General features: G+C 42.5%; 2 protein-coding genes and 1 long non-coding RNA gene across 5 annotated transcripts in view; 2 read left to right on the top strand and 1 right to left on the bottom strand.

Annotated features, from left to right (window-relative positions):
• Positions 1 to 2,302, top strand: part of LOC117006695 (histo-blood group ABO system transferase 2-like) — a 985,927-nt gene extending 983,625 nt beyond the window's left edge. For all 3 annotated transcript variants that reach the window (XM_033079257.1, XM_033079254.1, XM_033079253.1), the window contains one exon: positions 173 to 2,302. In XM_033079257.1, coding sequence (XP_032935148.1) covers positions 173 to 839 — 667 coding nt within the window. In that variant the 3' untranslated portion in view covers positions 840 to 2,302. The remainder of the gene's footprint in view (positions 1 to 172) is intronic.
• A 268-nt stretch (positions 2,303 to 2,570) lies between these two features.
• Positions 2,571 to 17,036, top strand: LOC117006697. The gene is made up of 3 exons (XR_004420013.1): positions 2,571 to 3,156; positions 10,502 to 10,651; positions 16,957 to 17,036. It is a non-coding gene; the product is annotated as an uncharacterized LOC117006697 (long non-coding RNA).
• Positions 16,714 to 19,093, bottom strand: LOC117006696 (olfactory receptor 10C1-like). Its single transcript, XM_033079258.1, has 2 exons — positions 18,926 to 19,093; positions 16,714 to 18,159 (listed from the first exon to the last, which is right to left on the bottom strand). The coding sequence occupies exon 2, from the start codon at positions 17,851 to 17,853 to the stop codon at positions 16,915 to 16,917; it is 939 nt and encodes a 312-aa protein (XP_032935149.1). The 5' UTR covers positions 17,854 to 18,159; positions 18,926 to 19,093; the 3' UTR covers positions 16,714 to 16,914.
• Between the last annotated feature and the right edge of the window lie 356 nt (positions 19,094 to 19,449).

The following is a 19,449-nucleotide window of genomic DNA, read 5'->3' as shown; positions in this document are numbered from 1 at the left end:
TCCAATTCCTGAAAGTTCCCATTCCTAGAGCATTCATCAGAACTCATTGACATGCAACTGACATTGTAAGAAGGAGCAACAGATAGAAAAAGACAAAGAGAATGAACTTGAACAGCTGTCATTCTTCAGCAGAGGAGCCTCTCTCCATTCTTCTCCTTTCCATGTCTCTTAGATATGTCCAGTTCATAGAAGGGTTCATGAGATCTGCCAACAAGTACTTCCTTGCTGGGCACCAAGTGAATTTCTACTTGTTCACAGACAATCCTGAGAAGGTCTCCCACCTTCAGCTGGCCCCTGAGAACCAGCTGTTTGTCATCCCTGTGCAGAATGGCTCCAGGTGGCAGGAGCTCTCCCGGAGCCGCATGCACATCCTCAGCTCGTACATCCAGGGGCAGTTCCAGCACGAGGTGGATTATCTGTACTCCATGGACATCGACGTGCAGCTCCTGGCACACATCGGGGTGGAGATCATTGATGCCCTGGTGGCAACCATCAGCTCCTGGCAGGTCACCCAGCAGGAGAACAAAGCCCGTGAGACACGCCCTGAGTCCCAAGGTGCCACCCCTGAGGGACAGGGGGACTTCCATTACACTGCCAGCTTCTACGGGGGCAGCGTGTCCGAGGTGTACAAACTGACCCGAGCCTGTTTTGGGGGGCTGATGGAGGACACAGAAAATGGAATTGAGGCTCGGGGGCACCACGAGAGCCTCCTCAACGAGTACCTGGTGCAGCACAAACCCACGCGCCTGCTGTCCCCAGAGTACTACTGGGACACCGAGCTGAGCCCCAGCATCATCCACGTGAAGAGGATGTGCCCTGTGCACAGGGACAGCTCCTGACACACAGCATGTGAAGCCTTTCCTCTGCACAGCCCCTGAACTGAGGGTGATGGACAAAGGAAGTTTCTCTGTACGATTGCACACATTTTCTGCACAACTTAGCCCACAAAGTCTCCTTAGCTAGAGACAACTAAACCCGGACATCTCTTGTATTAGCAACTTCTTTTCCAACTTTTTTGCTTTTCAGCTGTCCTCAGCATGTTTACAGGCTTCTTGCCATGCTGAAAACATATCAAAATTGACAAGGACACAGTCAAAATTACAGTATTTAGGATCTGAATAAAGTCAGTTTGCAAATTTACAGATGGTCCCCACAGATTAGGGTCTGCAGTTATACTTGCAATTACACTGCAATTATCTTCTGCTGTCTTATATTATTTGCTGAAAAGATGTCCTAACATTGTGATAATTTAAGAATTTGAACAATACATTACTAGCAAGCTTCAATCATTTACTCCTTAAATTCTGACAAAATGAAAGCCCCTTCCTCATTGTTCAAGTTACAGAACTATCTGATTAATTAAAAACGTGTGATTCAACAAATCCTAAATGTATGTGGACTATCAAAGCAAAATTAAATCACATTTGAAGTTTTTCAATTTCCCTTTTTCAGTGTTAGCTGTATCTTCAGACACAGTGATATTTTAACAATGTAATCATTAGCTGAATGACTTAATTAAAGCTTTCTATTGCTCTCAATAAAAATGAGAATAGGCAAATAACTGAAAATTGTGTACACAAGAAAAAATTGGGGCAAACCAATCCTGTCACCCAGCTGTGTCATAACCTGTGCTGCTGTGGGCCACTGAAAAGGTCACAGGAACAAGAGTAAGTCCATCTGTTATTCTTGCTCAGTCCTGGCATGAATTGGTAACTTAGATTGTCAAGGGATCAGAGAAAGTGCTTCCATGGAAATACAATGTTGTTAAAATGAACTTCACAAAGTTAAGCACAAATCAGAACAGGAGGCAGCGTGGCTGAGCCATACTTAGGCCACAGGAACAATCCAGGAGGTTGAAGTGGATGGGACAACCTCTCCTTTGTCTGGGTTATACATTTGTCATAATAGCTGTTATCAAAGTGTTGTTCTTTGCTCCTTAAATCTTGTTTGGTCTTTTAGTGGTGTTATCTGCTTTATTGCAATTGTATTCCTCAAAAGTGGTTTCCCAGATTTGAAAACAACAGGAAGATAACATCATGCTCAAGTGTGGTTTGCCCAAAGACTGGGCAGGAAAAGGTTACTGAAAAAGGAGCAATCTGTGTGATGTGAAGAGTTTTCAGATAAAGATTGTGTGAAAGTTCAGCTGAAGCACTCTGGGGATTTGAGTTAGCGTACTTAGGCAAAAGTAATCAAATAATTTTAGATTCATGGTGATGCCTTAGGTTTTGGCTTTTCTATTTTTCAGAATCTCTGCTGCTTAGTGTGGAACTCTGAAACTTCATATTAGGTGTTAGTGAATTCTCTTCACAGGGGAGTTGGACAAAACATTTTCTTTCTAGCCAGAGAGTCAAGGAAAACTGGTACCCAAAATCAGAAACAACAGTGAGGGAAAGGGGGCAAGCCAGGGGCTGAGACTCCATAGGCTGGGGCTGTGGTTGGATAACTGAGCCCAAGATGAACCAAAACTTATAAATGTGTAAAACTCCTGACCATCTTGGATTTGATTTGGGTGTAGCCCTGGCCAGGCTCTTGCACTGCCCAAGGTGAATCCTTTCAATAAATACCTGTTTTATTCCTTTTGCCCTGTCTAGTCTCTGTTCCAGGTCAGCCTTTCCAGGCAACAATGGAATGGGACACAGATTGAGTTTTAAGACTGAGAGAAAGTCAATTCTGGTATGAACCAGCCCTTTTGGATCACTTCAGAAAGCACAGCTGATGATGGTCCAATGAAATCAGTGTTGAATTAGGTGAGGGGGTAATTCAATATTCTTTTTGCAGCATTTCCCCTCTGCAAGACTTAATCCTCTGTTGCTATCTGATTTCTCAGTCACTCTGCCGCTGCCAAACGGGTTTAACGTGTGAAACTCGAGCCCTTGGCAGCCAGGACACTGCAGGGTCCCACTCCCACCTCCCAGTGCAGAACAAAGAACAGCACAGAACCTCCGCAGGTTCTGCAGCCCCACTCCCTCGGATCATCCTGAGCACTGGAGGATCTCTCTCATCCATGGAGCTTCCATGCCAGTGCCTCTGGAAACTGGGAACAGCTTTCCCAGCGCCTTCACAGACAGGAGTGAGCACACAGGGCACAGAGAAGAGCTGAGCTGGCAGCTGTGAATAAGGACTACCCAGTGCTCTGCCTTAGTGGCCTCCATCAAGGTAAGAAAATTTGGCTGATCCTTGCAGCATTTAAATTCATGCCATGTGCTGGGGTTAAACCTGCCCAGGAGGGAGGGTTAATGGGGGTGGGTCATGGCAAAATGTGCAAGAACTGCATGGATAGAACAGACTTCAGCAGAGTTCTGTGCCTGGGCCAGAGTAACACTGGGCAGCAGGACAGATTAGACCAGAGTAAATACAATTTTCTGTTATTCCCATTCAAACACCTGGCAGCAAGGGATGGTATAATAGAGTCTGTACTGAGTTGCAATTTAACTTTTAAGATATTAAAAAGATTTCTTGTGAGATGCAGCCTTCCTAGCTTCCAAAATCGAGTCCTACTGGTGATAAGAAATCAGTTTTTAAAGTGAGAGGAATGAGGGATTTGTCTTGACAGACAAGCTGTGGGTCTGCTGGTAGATAAGAGAGAGAGATAAACGAAACAGTGGGAAAGATTTCACTCACTGATGAATGGAAAAAGATATTTTCCTTTACAAACAAACTGTTGGTTTGCTGATAAATGAAATTGGATATTGAAAGATGAAAGTAAAAAATGAGGAAAAACCATGAACTCTATAAGAATTAAAAATTAAAAGGGAGGGTTATACATTGGAGGGGAATCTCAGGTATCAGGCAAGGGAAGTCTGTGCCTCTCAAGTACCTCAGCAATGGGGAAAGAGGGAGGGAAATGCAGCTGGGAAATTGGGATAAAAAGGAGGCTGTATCCTCCAAAAATTTGAGACACCCCAGGGGAATGCCCCAAGGCCTCTCCCTTTATTCAAATAAAGTGAAAGGACTCCTCTGTCTCCTTTTTGGACATGAACCTCTGGTGTTTGTGGATTAATTTTCCTGACAAAAGGCTAACAAGCTGTTTAGCCTCTGGGACAATGTGACACACATCATCAGGCTGCTGGCAGTGCCAGGGCTCCCATTATCAGAGCTGGAATGGGCTGGGGATGCTGGCACTCACTCCTGAGGTATTTCCCACCTCTGGCACAGGAAGAGCTGTAAGGACCCAGAAATGAGGATGTGCAGAGGTGACAGTGACTGGTTCTGCTCGAGAGGAAGGGACAGAGAGCTGACAGCATCGTGTGTGAGCTGGGGTTTGTCCCTGAGTTACTCTGAGATCATGTGGGAGAGAACCCAGAACAGAGATTTGGAACAGTGCACAAAGTCCCCATGGCTCCTAACCTAGCACTGAGGCTGATCCAGGATGTCTTTCAGAGCTTAAAAGAGAATTGAAGAGGAAAAGTGAGACTGGTCATTCCCTCATGTTCCTTAGCAGGCCACACCACCTAGAAAAAATGTCCAGGATCTCTTTAGCTCCATGTGCTTGTCCACACAGACTCTGCAAAGGAAAAATTTGCATCCAGATTTCCACAAACTTGAATATGTGTCAGGATATTATGGCTTAGGCTGGCAGCTGGAGCAGGTTGCTGTTGATCCCTTTGTACTTCAGTGCTTCTGTTACATGAACCAGGTAGGTTTATGTATATAAATATATATGTATATATTATAAAATATATCTTGAAACACATCAGTTATGGCTCTGAGGTGTGTTGTCACTTCTTTGGCCTAAATGGGGTGAGACCTTACTGATGTAATCCCCTCTACCTCCACACATGCCCAAGTTGTTACCTGCAAAAGGAAAATACATGATTTCACCTGAGTGAATGAGAGCCAGGTGTCTGTGTTCACACATCAAGAGGTTATTATTAAATCTCAGGTTCAGATAATATGGATAATTTACTGCCAGCACAACATTCTTATTTTTTTCCTCCATCCATGCTAAATCTACTTGTTTTGTTGAAGTGTGGATAGAAACTGAACATGAATAAGTTAGCCCAGAGGGAGCTGTATTTTGTTTTTTGGGGGCTTACAGATGTCAGTGAAACAATAGTTTTGAATAAGATTGAGATCATGGGTTTAAAATGGGCAGAACAAACTAAACTAAAGAATTATGAGTAGTGGATCTGGACAAGAAAACAGTAGGATAGCTGACCAACACAGAAGAGTCCTGGATTGGGCTCAGATCTTCAAACTTGGAACAAAACCTGATGGATTAAAACTGACCACAAACAGTAACAAATAGCACCAAGTCAGAATAGAAAGAAAAAAAAAGCTGTAGATAACACAAGGACATAGCTTTAAGGCAATCTCTGAATTCTTCCACCCATCAGGACTCAAATAAATAAAAAAAAATTATTTTAAGGCAGTGAATGGGCACCAGATATCCAGATCCTATTGTTTTTACTCTAATGAAGTAAAATGTCACTTTAATGTAATCAAAATAGTTCCATTGCTTTCTCTGCACTCTTATTTATTACTGTGATAATAGTCCTGTGATATTCACTCTGCCTATAATCACACTAGGGCTGCAACATCCTTACTAAGAATTTCTTCTCAGAAAAACTTTGTCATCCATGAGTACCTTGGACTAATTTCAAACATGAGTAGACAGACTGGTCCTGAGGATCCAAGTTCATCTGTTTTAGGGCCAAGGAGCTAGCTCATTTCTGATGAGGGTAAAATTTCAGATCAAAGAGGTCCCAGATTATAAAAATGAACACCAGAAACCTGTTTCAGACCCTTTTAATTAACCCACTAATCAATTAATTATCAAAACATAATCATTTTCCCCAGAGAAAATCACTGATCACAGACAGGGGAGGGACCTGTGTACCCTGGCTGGGTAACTCAGATTCAGTTCCATGCAGCTCACCAAGGTTTGATGTCCCTAGAAGTCGACAAATCAAATCTGCAATAGGTTTTTTTTTCCTTTTTTCCCCCTTTTTTATGAGATCAGGCAGTGGATTGATTTTTGGAACCACGTTTGGTTTATGTCTTAGTAACATTTCTCAAGGTCAGGAATTGCATTAGGGTTCAACACACCAAAGCAAAGGGCTGGTGTAGATCAGTTTTGTCATTTTGATAAACTGAATGGACTAGGGCAAGGCATAAGTAACAGTTCTGGTCCATGCTCTCCATGAGAATAATTTATTTTCTGCTTGTTTGTCCCCCTATTAAAAGTCATGCCACCTTCAGAAATCCTTGTCTTTTAATAACTGACACTAAGAGAGTACTGGCTCTGCAAGACTCATGGAGCCTTGGAACTTATTGAAGGAGAATGAAGATGCCTGTGTAAACTGCTCCTCATGGGAAAATAAATCTTAACATTAAATCACTGCTGTTAAATTAATTAAATTGATTTAATTAATTAAATTAATTAAATTGGTGCCTGTTTCATACATAAGGTTGTGTGCTCTACTTAGAGCCTTTACAAGTCTATACAAATCCACAACAAAGTTCCTTATACCTGCAGGAATGTGAAATACAGGTGGATTTGTAGTCAGGGAACACAAGACAGGAATCATGGCTTGTTGCCTTCAGGGTTCAGGTTCACTCCCTGGTAGCCTCTGTAATTCCAAGTGTGTGAAGGAAATTCAGAGTGATGCATCCAAAAGAATTCCCAAGAACGATTTTCCTCACTGGGGGAGCAGGGTGATTTTAATTGGCACCTGGAGGAGGAGGAGGCAGGAGCTGAACCTGTGCAGGCAGGGGAGCACTGACAGAGCAGAGCAGCCCAGCAGGTGGGTGCAGAAGGACTGGCTGTGGATGGGACAGCTGAGAAGGTGGAGCAGGTCAGGAAGTCAGTGATGAATCAGAACGGATCAGTCTGTGATGACCTGGCCTCAAAATCAACGGCTCAGCATGGAAGTTATGGCCTCTAAATAGAAATTCATGCTGTGGGTCAGGTTTGACAGGACCAGGGCACAGCAAATCCAGGGTTCTAAAAAAAAATTGTATGGACATGGCTACATAGTGAGTGGAAATCCATGTAACCAGAATAGGGTAGAAATCTTTAGGTTGGGGTAGTGGGCAAAATACGAAGCCAGAGCAGGTTAGAAGTGAATATAACTGAGGAGACAGAGGTCATTCTTAGCACACTGTTCTCCACTGCCAGTGAATTTTCCTATATTCAAAGCCATCTCCAGAAACGCCTCCAGCAGTGCTTGTGACACAGTTCTGCTGAACCACCCCACACAGCCTCCCCCAGCTCCTTCCACAGCAGCAGCTCCAGCAGTTGGCATTCCTGTCTCTCCAGGTGGTGCCAGCAGCACAAATTCAGCAAATTCAGGCTGCTGCTTCCATCTGCTGCCCACAGTGTTCATTGCAAGCCACTCCTTGCCTGGAGCCAGCAGGAGCAGAGCAGTTTGGAACAATCTCCCCCAGCCCTGCTGCACCAGGGTTACTCAGTGAAGAGGAGAACTTGGCAGAAATTACACCATGGATGCACCAAAGGAGATATTTCACTGCTGTCAGACACCAGGAAATTCTTGGTGACAGTGTGTGACTGAACGAGCCTGAGGAGCAGGCTTGGCATGAATTAATGTAGAAACACCTCCCTCGACCTGCTGGCCATGTTTTCATCCAGACCAGGATGAAATTGGCCTTGTGGGCTGCAAGCAGGCATTGCCAAGTCATGCTGGGCTTCCCCATCCCCAAACCCCCACCCTTTCTCCTCAGGGTTAGTGCCAGGTCATTGTCACTCAGGCTGTTCTTGTGCTGGGACAGCCCTGACCCACATGTGGGACCTTGCAGTGGCTTTGTTGAGCAGGAGATTGGCACAGACCCACATCTCAAGCCTGTCCAGCCACACCATTTTGACTAAAATTTTGGTCTGAACCCGAAGTGCGGCTTATAATCAGGTGCGGCTTATATACGGACAATGAAAGAAAAGTTGCTGTTTTAGTTTGGAGGACAGGTGTCTGCTGAGAAAGGCAGGAACTTCTCTTTGAAATTGAGAATGTAAATCCCCTCCCTCCAAATTATTATAATTTTGAAATCAAGTGGCTTTCAGGCAAAAATATGGGAATTAGGAATAACAGTTCTGTACTAGGGAAATTAAAATAGAAATACAGTACTACAAAGAAACAAACTCCAAACCCTGACAAAGTCAGAGTACAACCTGACACCCCATCAGGCAGGGTGTTGGAAGCAGTCCCATTCCATGGTGGCTGCATCCTCCTGCAGTGACAGATGTGGCTCAGTTTCCCTCCGGAGCTCCAGTGGTGATGTGGAGAAATCCGGTTTTCCTCTGGAGTCCAGTGGAGAAAGGGGCTCCCTTAGTGTCCCAAAACCTCTGTTTTTATCTTGGTAAGAAATGTTGGGCTCTTCCCCCTGGCTGGAGCAACTCCCAATGGGATGCAGTAATTTTATCAGTCCCACAGTGGGACTCAATGGCCTATTAGCAGAAAATGACTGGCTGGAGGAAGGATGGGTTGTGAAAAGATAAAGAACAATGCCCTACCTGGTTTCAATGGATGGCCCATTAGCAGAATATCTGCCATGGAGATAAGGATCACTGCCCCCACCCTCAACAGATGGTGATAGAACAGATACCTTTTATCACACTCTGTATTGTAACATGCGGCTTATGTATGGACAAAGAATGAAAAGTTGCTGGCACCCGGATATGCGGCTTATACTCAGTGCGGCTTATAATCGTGAAATTACTGTAATGCTGAGCTCAGCCCAGCAGGTGCCCAGCACTGGGGAGCCCAGAGCTGAGCTCAGCTCCAGGAGCTGAGCTGAGGGCAGGGATCACTTCTGCTGACCTGGTCACCAGCTGGACAATGAACTATTGACCACAGCTCTGAGTGGGACCATCCAGCCAGTTCCTTACACACAAGTGATCCAAGTGATCCATCCACCTCCAGTTTAGAGACAGGGATGTCAGATGTGTAATGGTGGAGGTGTTTTGCACCACTTAATTAGTGGTTTGTCTGGAGTTTTTTCTGTTTTCACTCAGAGCTAACACATTAAAAAACACATGAAGGAAATGGATTTTCTAGTCTTTAGGATTGGTTGTTTATTAAATCTTATTAAAAGTACACAGAGTTCTGCAACACTTCTAACCACCAGCTAGAAGCAAGAAAAATGGAGCAAGATCCAGCTGCTACAAGGTCTCTTAAAGCTATAGAGAAATAACACCTCTATTATTTATACTTTAACTCAATAACTAAATTCCCATGACCCTCAGTGTGACACTGACTGACCAAACAGAAACTAATAATTGAAACCAGGAAGAAGAAGGAAGATGAGCACCCAAAGGGACACCACCCAAAATCCTCCATCTTGTCCCATACCTATATTATATATTACTATATTATATTACTATATTATAAAAACCTCAAATTTAAAACCCTTCACCATGTGAAATCACACATTTCTATTTAACTACACACCCGTGATTTTAACTCCATCACTCAAATTTGGAAGCCTTCTCCAAGACCTCAGGTTAAAAGCAGTGTTCTTCTGGGGGTCAGTGCCAGAAAGCACAGAAAACTCAAAAAACCCAGGTTTCTGGGATCCAACAAGATATTTTGCACAAGTCCAGGGATCTGATGCTTGTTGCCCTTCCCTTGTTCACCACTAAATTTGTTCAGGTACCATTTGCCTTTAGTGAAGCCATGCTGGCTGTCACCAATCACTCATTATTTTCCATGTACCTTAGCACAGTTTCTGGGAGCTCCAAGATTTTGCAAATCACTGAGGTGAGACTCACTGGCCTGTAGTTCCCTGTGTCTTCCTAATATCCCTTTGATAATATTTGGGTTATATTCCCCCTTTTCCAGCCCATAGGAACTACACTGGACTGCTGTGACCTCTCAAATAAGATGCCCAGGGGCTCAGCCTCTTGCTCTGTCAGTGCCCTCAGGACCCAGAGGTGAACCTTGTCAGACCCCATGGGCATGAGAACCTTCAGCTTTCTGGAATGGTCACACCCAGTCTTATTCTACAGCACAAAGCTCTTCATTTCCCTAATTGCTGCTTTCACCTTCTGCAGCTCATGTGGTGTGTCTGGAACACTTGCAGGTGAAGAATGAGGCAAAAAAAGTTGTTGGGTACGTCAGCTCCATATCCTTCCTGACAGGACCCACATTTTCCCTTTATTCCTTTCCCTTTTATTGCTGCTGTTCCTATAGAAGCTTTTTTTGTTATCCCTGATGTCCTTGGCCAGATTTACATCTTCCAGTGCTTTAGTAAATATGCCCAGGTGAATCTTACAGCCTCCTACAGTCAAATTCATCCACCACCCTTTGTTGCTGCCTTCCCAGGCAAGTGTGGAGGAGCTTTCAGATGTGATTAACTCATAAAGCTGGGACAAACTGTTCTGTGGGACAGACACTGACACTCTCCCCTAAATAAACTTGCCCCAGACAGTTCATCTGGGCAAGCAGGACCTCTTTTGTCTGCCTGGTAACCTCTTACATGTGAGTGTGTTTAATGCCATTTTCCTGATCTGTACCTAGAGATTTTGGTAACAGTTTTCTCCACACAGCCAAACATCAGAAGGAACACTCTGCAGATGCACATTGAAGATTGTCTGTGAAGAACTGCAAAGGGTTTGGTATGTGTGGTTATCAGCAGAGTAGAGCACAGATGACACTGACTTCCACAGCTCCATTTGCTGGACAAGACCTTGGCTTTGGTAAGTTTTAATCCACAGTAATTTTCTAAGGTGTTAGGAGGACAAGGTGGAAGCGAGGCATGGAAGGGGTATTTCAGCCCACCATGGAACTGTGATGGACTCAGCTGGAGGAGTGGGCAGCAAAAATTGGCATAACTTGTGGTGGGAAGGCCAGTAGAAATGTACAGCACCAGGGCAGATGGTTGAGATGGCTTTGAAGGCTGAGGGTGTCAATGAAAAGCTGTGATGCTTGATGAAATAACACTTGTCAGTGGTGTGGCAAATGTAGCTGGAGCTGGGTACAGGCATGTGTCAGAGTGGATAGGCAAAGCCAGAACAACAGAATAGCACATAACAATAATTCAGAATTCTGGAGCAGTGATGTAGTGCCAAAGGTCAGCAATGACACCAGAGTCAAATGTGTTCACTAGGGAAGAAGCTGCCTTGACAGGTTAGCTTAACTCAGGTGTGCTGAACTGAGTCAGCCAAGGGATAAAAAATGGGTAAGGCCCGAGCAGAGTTAATGTGGGCAGCAGAAAGAAGAGGATGAGGAATATATCCAAGGCCAAAGGATAGAACAGTTACTTGGGAAGGCAAATGCCATCAGTCCAAACATTCCCCTTCCTCCTTCCCCCACTGCACACACTGCACATGATGTCCTGTGGTGTGGAATATCCCTCTGTCCCTCTGTCCCAGCTGTTTCCTTGCACCTTCCTTGCCAGCAGGGCACTATGAGGAGCAGAAAAGGCCTTGGCTATGTGCAATAAAAACCCCTACTGCTTACCTGGAGATTCTGCTGAGAAAAAGGGAATCAGGATATTGTTAGGAAATATTTCCATCTACTTCATGTACTGGTAATGGTGAGAAGGAGGAGGTTTAGTCTGAGTGCTTCCAGGACACTCATGGATGTTTTACACTATGAGACACAGGAGGACATCCTGCCCTGCTTGTTCTGTTAGAGATATTTGTGGTTTACACTACAGCATGTGGTTTTGAACTTTTGGGCAATAGCTTTGGTTAAAGGAACTTACACCAGCTAGGAATAGTACCTATGATCTCTGTCTCTTGCTGGGAAGTGATTCCTGCTTCCCTTTGCTCCTTGCTGCTGGGATTTGTTAATCTCTGGGCAGAGGGAAGTCAGTTCTCTTAGGAGGCAGGGGCATGTTGGCCTCATGAACACAATGCAATGTCCTGACAGCCCTGGAGCTGTTCTGAAGTTTTAAAAAATCCCTGCCTCTCTCCAGCTCTGATGTTACAAGGGTGAAGCATCAAAGGAGAGCAGTGTTCCCAGTCTCATCTAGATTGGTATTGATGTGACCCTGCCATTCCTTCAGAAAGGGAAATATTTGTGTTTGGTAAAAAGCTAAGAACAATTAGCTGGAGCTAACAAGGACTTCTGCAATTAGACTCACTCCTGAGATTCAGAACTTTCCTGGCTGGTGATTTGCCCTCTCCCCAGTTCTCTACAGCCCAGTTTCCCCCCCTGGGAGGGACTCAGCTAAACACAAAGGCCTAGTTAAAACTTGGTGAAGCTCTAATGCCTTGGGATGTCTGCACTCAGTGTCTTGAAAGAAACTTCATTGAGAAGAGGGAATAGGCAGCAAGGGATGTGAGCAAGGGCACAGGGGAAGAGCTGGAGAAACTGAAAGACAGAGGTAAACTCAAGATATTTGTAATATCAATGACTGCAGACTGACATGCAGTCATCTGACATTCATCATCTGTCCCAATTTAAGGTCAAAATAATCTGCTCATTAACACAAGAATAATTGTCTTGTTTCAGAGCAGATTTGCTGTGAGACCTGAGGCATCACACCCGTTATGTGCAGGGCTGATACAGAGGAGGTCAGTTCTGGAGGAACTTGGCAAACAGGCTGTCAGAAAGGCAGGGCTGCAGGGTCATAGAATCCCAGAAAATCCTGAGCTGGAAGGGACCTGTCACATCATCCAGCCCAGCTCCTGGCCCTGCACAGGGCACCCCAGGAGCCACAACGTGTGTGGGAGCATTGTCCAGTCACTTCTTCACATGGGCTTGGTGCTGAGTCCACTTCCCTGGGGAGGCTCTTCCAGTGCCCAGCCACTCTCTGGGTGAAAAAGTTTATTCTTGATATCCAACCAAACCTCCCCTCACTCAGCTCCAGCCATTCCTCAAGTGCTGTCACTGGTCATGAGAGTGAGGAGATGGATTCCTGCCCCTCTGCTGCCCCTCAGGAGGAGGGTGAGGTGTCCTCTCCTCCAGGCCTGCCACAGAGCTCTACAAAAGAAACCTGTCCACAGGAGCAGCACACATGGCACATGTGGCCAGTGGTGTCTCTGGAGCCTGGGACTATCACCTGTGTTGTTATAGAGTCTCTGTGTCCCAGCCCAAGCACTGGAGAAAGTCAGGAGATATCTTCTGTTGTTTCCAGAGGTGTTATTTTATCTGATCTAAAAGTTCTTTCCCTGCCCAGCCCAGGTTCATTCAGCAGCTCAGCCCCAGGCACACTGCCCACCCCTGGGCTGGGATTATCTTTTTATGCTATAAACTACACAAACATTATTTACAATTATCTTCCAATACCTATCACTTGTATTGTACAGTCTGGTTCTGCTCTAAACCAATCTAGATATGCCAACATCACCTAAAAGATGGATGCTAGGAAGAAGGAGAAAGAAGGGCAGAACGTGCCCAAATTCCTCCATCTTGACCCCAGACCCTTGTTATAAACAATCTAAAAACCTACTTTTTCACCTTGTAATAATCTAACTTACACTCTACTTATTTTTTGTGACTTGTAATTCTTCGTGTAAGGGTGGTAATTTTTCCCAGGGAGAGAAATCCAAGGCACAGGGGTCTTGGGCACTGTGCCAAGGTTCCTGAGCCCCCTGCCTGGGTCTGGAACTGTCCAGGAAAGCCAGAGGGATGTCCTGGGTTCCCACAGGCACAGCCATCACAAATGATGCCGTGGTGCAGGGGAGGGATTCAAAGGTGATGAGAATCCCTTTGATGAGGACAGGCTGGGCCTGCTCAGCCTGGAGAAGGCTGAGAGGGGATCCTATCACCCTGTAAAAGTACCTGCAGGGAGCCTGAGGAGCAGGGCATTCCTCCCACAAGAGCTCATCTGTTGCACAGTCAGATAAATCAAACAGGACAAGCTCTCCTGCAGAGTTTTTTGGTCCCACGGGGTTAATGCTCTGGCATCTCCCAACTGCCCAAAAACATCTGACTGCTGGAGTGGGATCTGGAAGACAAGCTGGATTTCTGACAGACAGGCACATCACTTTACAGACTTTACAAAAGCCACAGCAAACTTTCACAAAGCAGAAATCTTCTGTACATCCCATGGAAATGTGTGGAGTTTCTCCAGTGAGCAGGGATGCTGCTCTGTGGTTATTCCCCTGGGGTTAAGTGAAGGAATCTGTACATTCCCATCATTTCTGTGTTAAGTTACATTTGAATCCTAATTAATCTTGTTTCTTTTGCTAGCTTTAGTATAGCTGCCTTGACATAGCTGCACTGGTCTATGTTATACTGTAATCTAATAGTAGTTCTTTAGGGTTTATACAGTGTAGTAAATCTGATTAAGATATTTCATTGCTATCTCTTGTCTGTTTAATACATAATTCATTTTTATAAACAGACCTGATTTGCCATCATTAAAAGTTGCAGGCCAGAGTGATTCCTTACATTTAAACTGTTTCCAAAATCTGAGGCAGGGCTTGTGTGAAGCTCCCTGTGGCAGGGGCTCAGTGTCAGACCCAGCTCTGCTCAGCAGAAGGAGGAAAGTTCTAACAGTGGTGGTGTTTTTGTATTCTTTAATTAGTGGTTTGTTTGGAGGTTTTTTTTTTTACTTAGAGTTAGGGGTTTAAAAATACACTCAGGAAATTGATTTTTTTGTGTTTGGCCTTGGTTGTTTATTAAATTTTATTAAAATGTTTACAGAACATTTAGTAACACTTGTGGCTACCTGCTAGAAGTGAGTAAAATGGGGACAGATTTAGTTAAGTCTTTAAAGTTAAGCAGTTCAATAGAGAAATAACACTTATATTATTAATATTTTAATTTAATAATTAACTTGTTATGACTTTCAGTGTGGTATTAACTGTTTAACTAGAAACTTCTATTTGAAACTATGAAGAAGGAAGATGAATAATGAAAAAGACACTACTTAAATTTTTCTATTTTTTCTTGTTAGTATAAAAACTTCAAATTTAAAACTTTTTACCATGTGAAAGCACACATTTTTATTTAGTTACACACTTGTGATTTTAACTTTATCACTCAAATCTGGAAGTATTTTTCAAGGCCTCAAGTCAAAAGTAATGTTTTTCAGGGGGTTAGTGCCAGAAAGCAGAGAAAGCTCCAAAAAAATCAGGTTTCTGGGATCCAACAGAAAGGCACCAGGCAGAAACTGAGGCACAGGAAGTTCCAGCTGAATATCAGGATGTTTCCTTGGATATTTGAGGTATTAACAGGAGTCTGCCTTGGGCTGTCAGGTCAAGCCTGGAAAAGAAGATCCCAAGCTCTGTGTGTGTGGTTTATCTTCATCCCATGACAGTTTGGGCACAGAAATATCAAACATTTGGAATATCAATCATTTGGAATATCAATCATTTGGAATATCATCTGGCTCCAGATCCTGGCATCTCTTTGCAGGTGTCTGAATTCCCACCACAGCCAAAACTAATCCAAAGTTAATGGAATCTGGTGACCAAATCTAATGAAAAGTGTAGCTGGAATCTACAGGCCATAGTGACACCTTCCAGTGGATATTTGGTTAATCTAATGACTAAATTGAATGTTTAGCATAATTTTACATGCCCAGCAGTGCTGTAGCTGCCTTACAAATGCCACCCCAAAATAATGAGTGCCTCTTCCAGCAGTTGTGACTCTCAGTTTTATGTCAGAAGTGTCATTCCTAATTATTAGGAATCTGTGCTAAAAATCACTTAATAGATGTCAAAACCATCATTCAGAGTGGTAAGTCCAAAGTGAAATAAATTGTTCCTGAACAAGAGAATTTTTAAATTTTTCTTAAAATCCTTATTTGTCCAATTTTTAACAACTACCACTGAATCACTGCTCCTTATCTTTGGCACAGTGAAAGTAAAGATATAATTAAAACATCAATCCTGCCCTCCATTCTAAGAAAAAATTGAACATCCCCTCAGTATAAATCCTTCAAATCATATTGTACATTATTTTCTAATTACATAAACAGTGATAGAAAATATGTCTCAAATATGCTTTTATATTAAAATATAAAAATATTTTATAAATATAATCAGAGATGAGATTTGAAAATATGATTAATTAAATCTCTTATTGGTGGCTCATTTTCTTTTTTAATTAATGCTGAAAATTATTCTACACATTTCTGGTTTAATAAATTTTTTGGCATAAAATAAGATGTAATTAAAAACAAAGATGTCAAGCTTCTGCAAAGAGTTATACCTTATAATTTTTTCTGTGGAATTGCAAACTCTCAAGATAAAAATTCATATGACATCAAATTAAGAACACTGTACTTTTATGATACTTATATTTACAGTTATTTCCAGGAATGAAGGATTAATTTAAGGAGTGATTCATGTCCTTAACTTCCCAATATCATTTAAGTTTTGAGGATTTAATATAAAGAATTTTATTAACAGTTACAGAGCATTACAGTGGTTAGGTTCTTCAAATGCCAAGACTTGGTCTAACGTGTTTAAAACAATGACTCTAAAATTAAAGAAATATCTTTGAGGCAGTGGGGCAGGAATGCAATTTTGCAAACCTCTTTTTATTTTTCTTTTTTTTTTCTTTTTTTTTCTTCCCCAATAACAATCTCAGAATTAATAATCTGTACTCAATAATTTCCTGTACTCCACATTATAGCCTGAATGATGTCCTCTCCTTTCCCCAAAGAAATTTACCACACATTTTCAGGAAATAAATACAAACAGATGAAAACTTATTCTTCTTAGCTCTGTCAGTAAAATCAGGCTCCTGAATATTACTCTTTGGTTCAAAAAGTCAGAAGTATGCAAAACACAATTTTAAAGTTTTTGGAAATAAGCAAGGAAAAAAAAAGAAAAAAAACTTACTGATTTATGAATTTCTTAAGTATGTGGAAGAAATTTCCTTCCAAAATGTTAACATAGGTTCTAACACTCTCTCTTACAGCTGAAAATCTCCACTCTTCTCCCTCCTTACTCCCCAGAAGTGTATCTGGAGTGTATCTGGAAATTAATTTTACTGAACAAGAATTTAGAGTGAAAAATATCACCACAAACACCTGAAACAACCCAAATATTCTATTTCATTTCCACACTAACTTAGATTTTCTCCATTTTTTCTTCAGGGCTCCTTTCACCTCCTTATTCCTCAAGCTATAAATGATGGGATTCAATAAAGGAGTCACCAGAGAATAGGAAAGGGAGAGGAATTTATCCACAGGTGCACAGTAGCTGTATTTTGGCCTCAGGTACATGGAGCCTGCAGTGCCATAAAAAAGAGTCACAACCAAGAGGTGTGAGGAGCAAGTGGAAAACGCTTTCTCCTGGCTCTCAGCTGATGCCATGTGAAGAATTGTGGAAATGATACGAATATAGGAGTAAATGATCAGTAGGAAAGGGCTCAGAATAGCAAAGACAGCCACCACAATGACCTGGATTTCACTTGGGAAGGTGTTGCCACAGAGCAGGTCCAGGAGAGGCTGAATCTCACAGAAGAAGTGGTCGATGGCAGAACCACACAAGGGTGAGCTGAAGGTGATGAGGGTGTGAACCAAACCCACTGCAGCTCCACAAATGTAAGCTCCAGCAACCAGGCTTCTGCAGACCCTGCTGCTCATGATAATTGTGTAGTGCAAGGGGTAGCAAATTGCAAAATAACGATCAAGGGACATGGCAGCCAAGAGAAAACACTCAGCAACCCCAAAGAAAAGGAAGAAAAACATTTGCATTGCACATCTTGTCTTGGAAATACTCACTGTTCCCACCATCAGGTTCTCCAGAATAGTTGGGATAATGACTGACAAATAGCAGATATCCAAACAGGACAGCTGAGTGAGGAAGAAATACATCGGGGTGTGAAGGCTGCTGTCACTGTTTATTACGAAAGCTATCACTGTGTTAGCCATCAAGGTGAGGATATAGAGAGATAATAAAACTACAAAGAGCAAAGGGTGCAAATGAGAGATTCCAGAAAAACCCAGGAGTTTGAATTCACTCAATCCACTGAGGTTCCCAGGGATCATCCTTTGGTGCCTTGTAGGACTCTCCTCGTTTTAGTGCTCAGCAGCTGATGAAGCTGCAAACTGCCAGGCAAATCTGCAGTCAGAATACAACTGCCTGCTTGAACAGACAAAAGGATGAGTTGAAATTAGAAACTATACAGATTTTGAAAAGATCTTCTGAATAGATTATAAAAATTTCTAAAGAAAATAAGGCAGTCTTATGTGTTTATTTTTGTCTCTGTTTTTGACTGGTTCTTCTTTCATAGCATTGCCTTCAAAGTTTGCATATTCATTACTGTCTTCAAATGCTCAGCTACCACTTTGACCCTGCAGGAAAAGACAATTTATTATGGCAGATGTTTTTTTATGGACTAATCAATTCAAGTCTCAAAAATCATCAGTAGCATAATTTGAACATAACAAAGGTAATTTCTCTGTTACCTGTTGTGGAGTGTGGTAGAAGACGAAAGGAAAAAAAACCCTAAATTATGAGGTCTCCAGAAAAGCTTTCAACTCTGAGCACTCTGAAGTGAAGCAGAAGAGAGGCTTTTCCACATCTCTTTAGACTATATATTTATATATTTATAAAGTCCACTGAGACTGGCTAGTGCTGATTGGAGCAATGAGGAATAGTTAGAGGTTGGATAAATATGATGCATGTGTATGAGCTGACTCACAGCCACCTCTAGTTTTACATACCTTGGAAAGCATTTCTGTATAACCCCAGATATCCCACAGAAATACCAAGATCTGGTTTTACTTTGCAGTAATTACTATTACTCCATAATGCAGCCAAATTAATGACAGAGTTGCCACACAGGCTTATCATACTTATACTTTCTCAACAATATTTGAAGGTGAAGTAAAGATGCAGTCCACATTCATTTGGGAATAAGGGACAAAAGATTCACTCATTACCAATCTTAATTTTTATTGTATCCTATTAAAAGATCTTTTTTATTTAGCTGTTGTTTGGTTTATTTTGTGGTTTCTTACTCAGATCTATCAGCAACCTCACATCATCTCTCACACCACAATGCCCATTTCAATGCCAAAAAATTGATCAGAAGTGGAATTACTGGCTGATACTCACATTTCCAGTGTTAAGACATCTCATTCAGTCTGATCCTTTTTCTCCTGGCTGTAGGATTGACTTTGCTCACTTTCATCCTCAGTCATTGATTGTAGAGGGACCTCTGCATCACAGTCACATCCTGTGAACAGCAGAAAGTGATTTTGTAGGAAAAACCACCCAATGTGATGTAGGTGTCCTCTGTATGGTAAGGTCAGTGACAGCTTGAAAGTGCAGTATCTTTGTTTAATTAAACAAAAATATAATAAAGACAGAAATTAGTATCCATGGAGGAAAATCTCTGAGAAAGCTGAAAGACTATCTGAGATTAAATGATGGTTCTCCCATGGCAGGCCTTTCCTGCACCATTAATTAGATAAGTAAAAAATAATAAAATCTAGAGTCGACATGAGTCTTACACAGTGTTCTTTCCTCCTGTAAAATCTTTAAAGTCATTTTCCTTTGTGCCTTTGTAGTTTGTCTACCTATTAAATTTTTATCCCTTGATTAATGGCAAGATCAGGCCAAAGACCATGAAAGGTAAA

Source organism: Catharus ustulatus, chromosome 23, assembly GCF_009819885.2.
Source record: "Catharus ustulatus isolate bCatUst1 chromosome 23, bCatUst1.pri.v2, whole genome shotgun sequence".
NCBI lineage: Eukaryota > Metazoa > Chordata > Aves > Passeriformes > Turdidae > Catharus > Catharus ustulatus.
The sequence above is the reverse complement of the archived record's forward strand: the minus strand, read 5'-3'. Positions and strand labels throughout refer to the sequence as shown.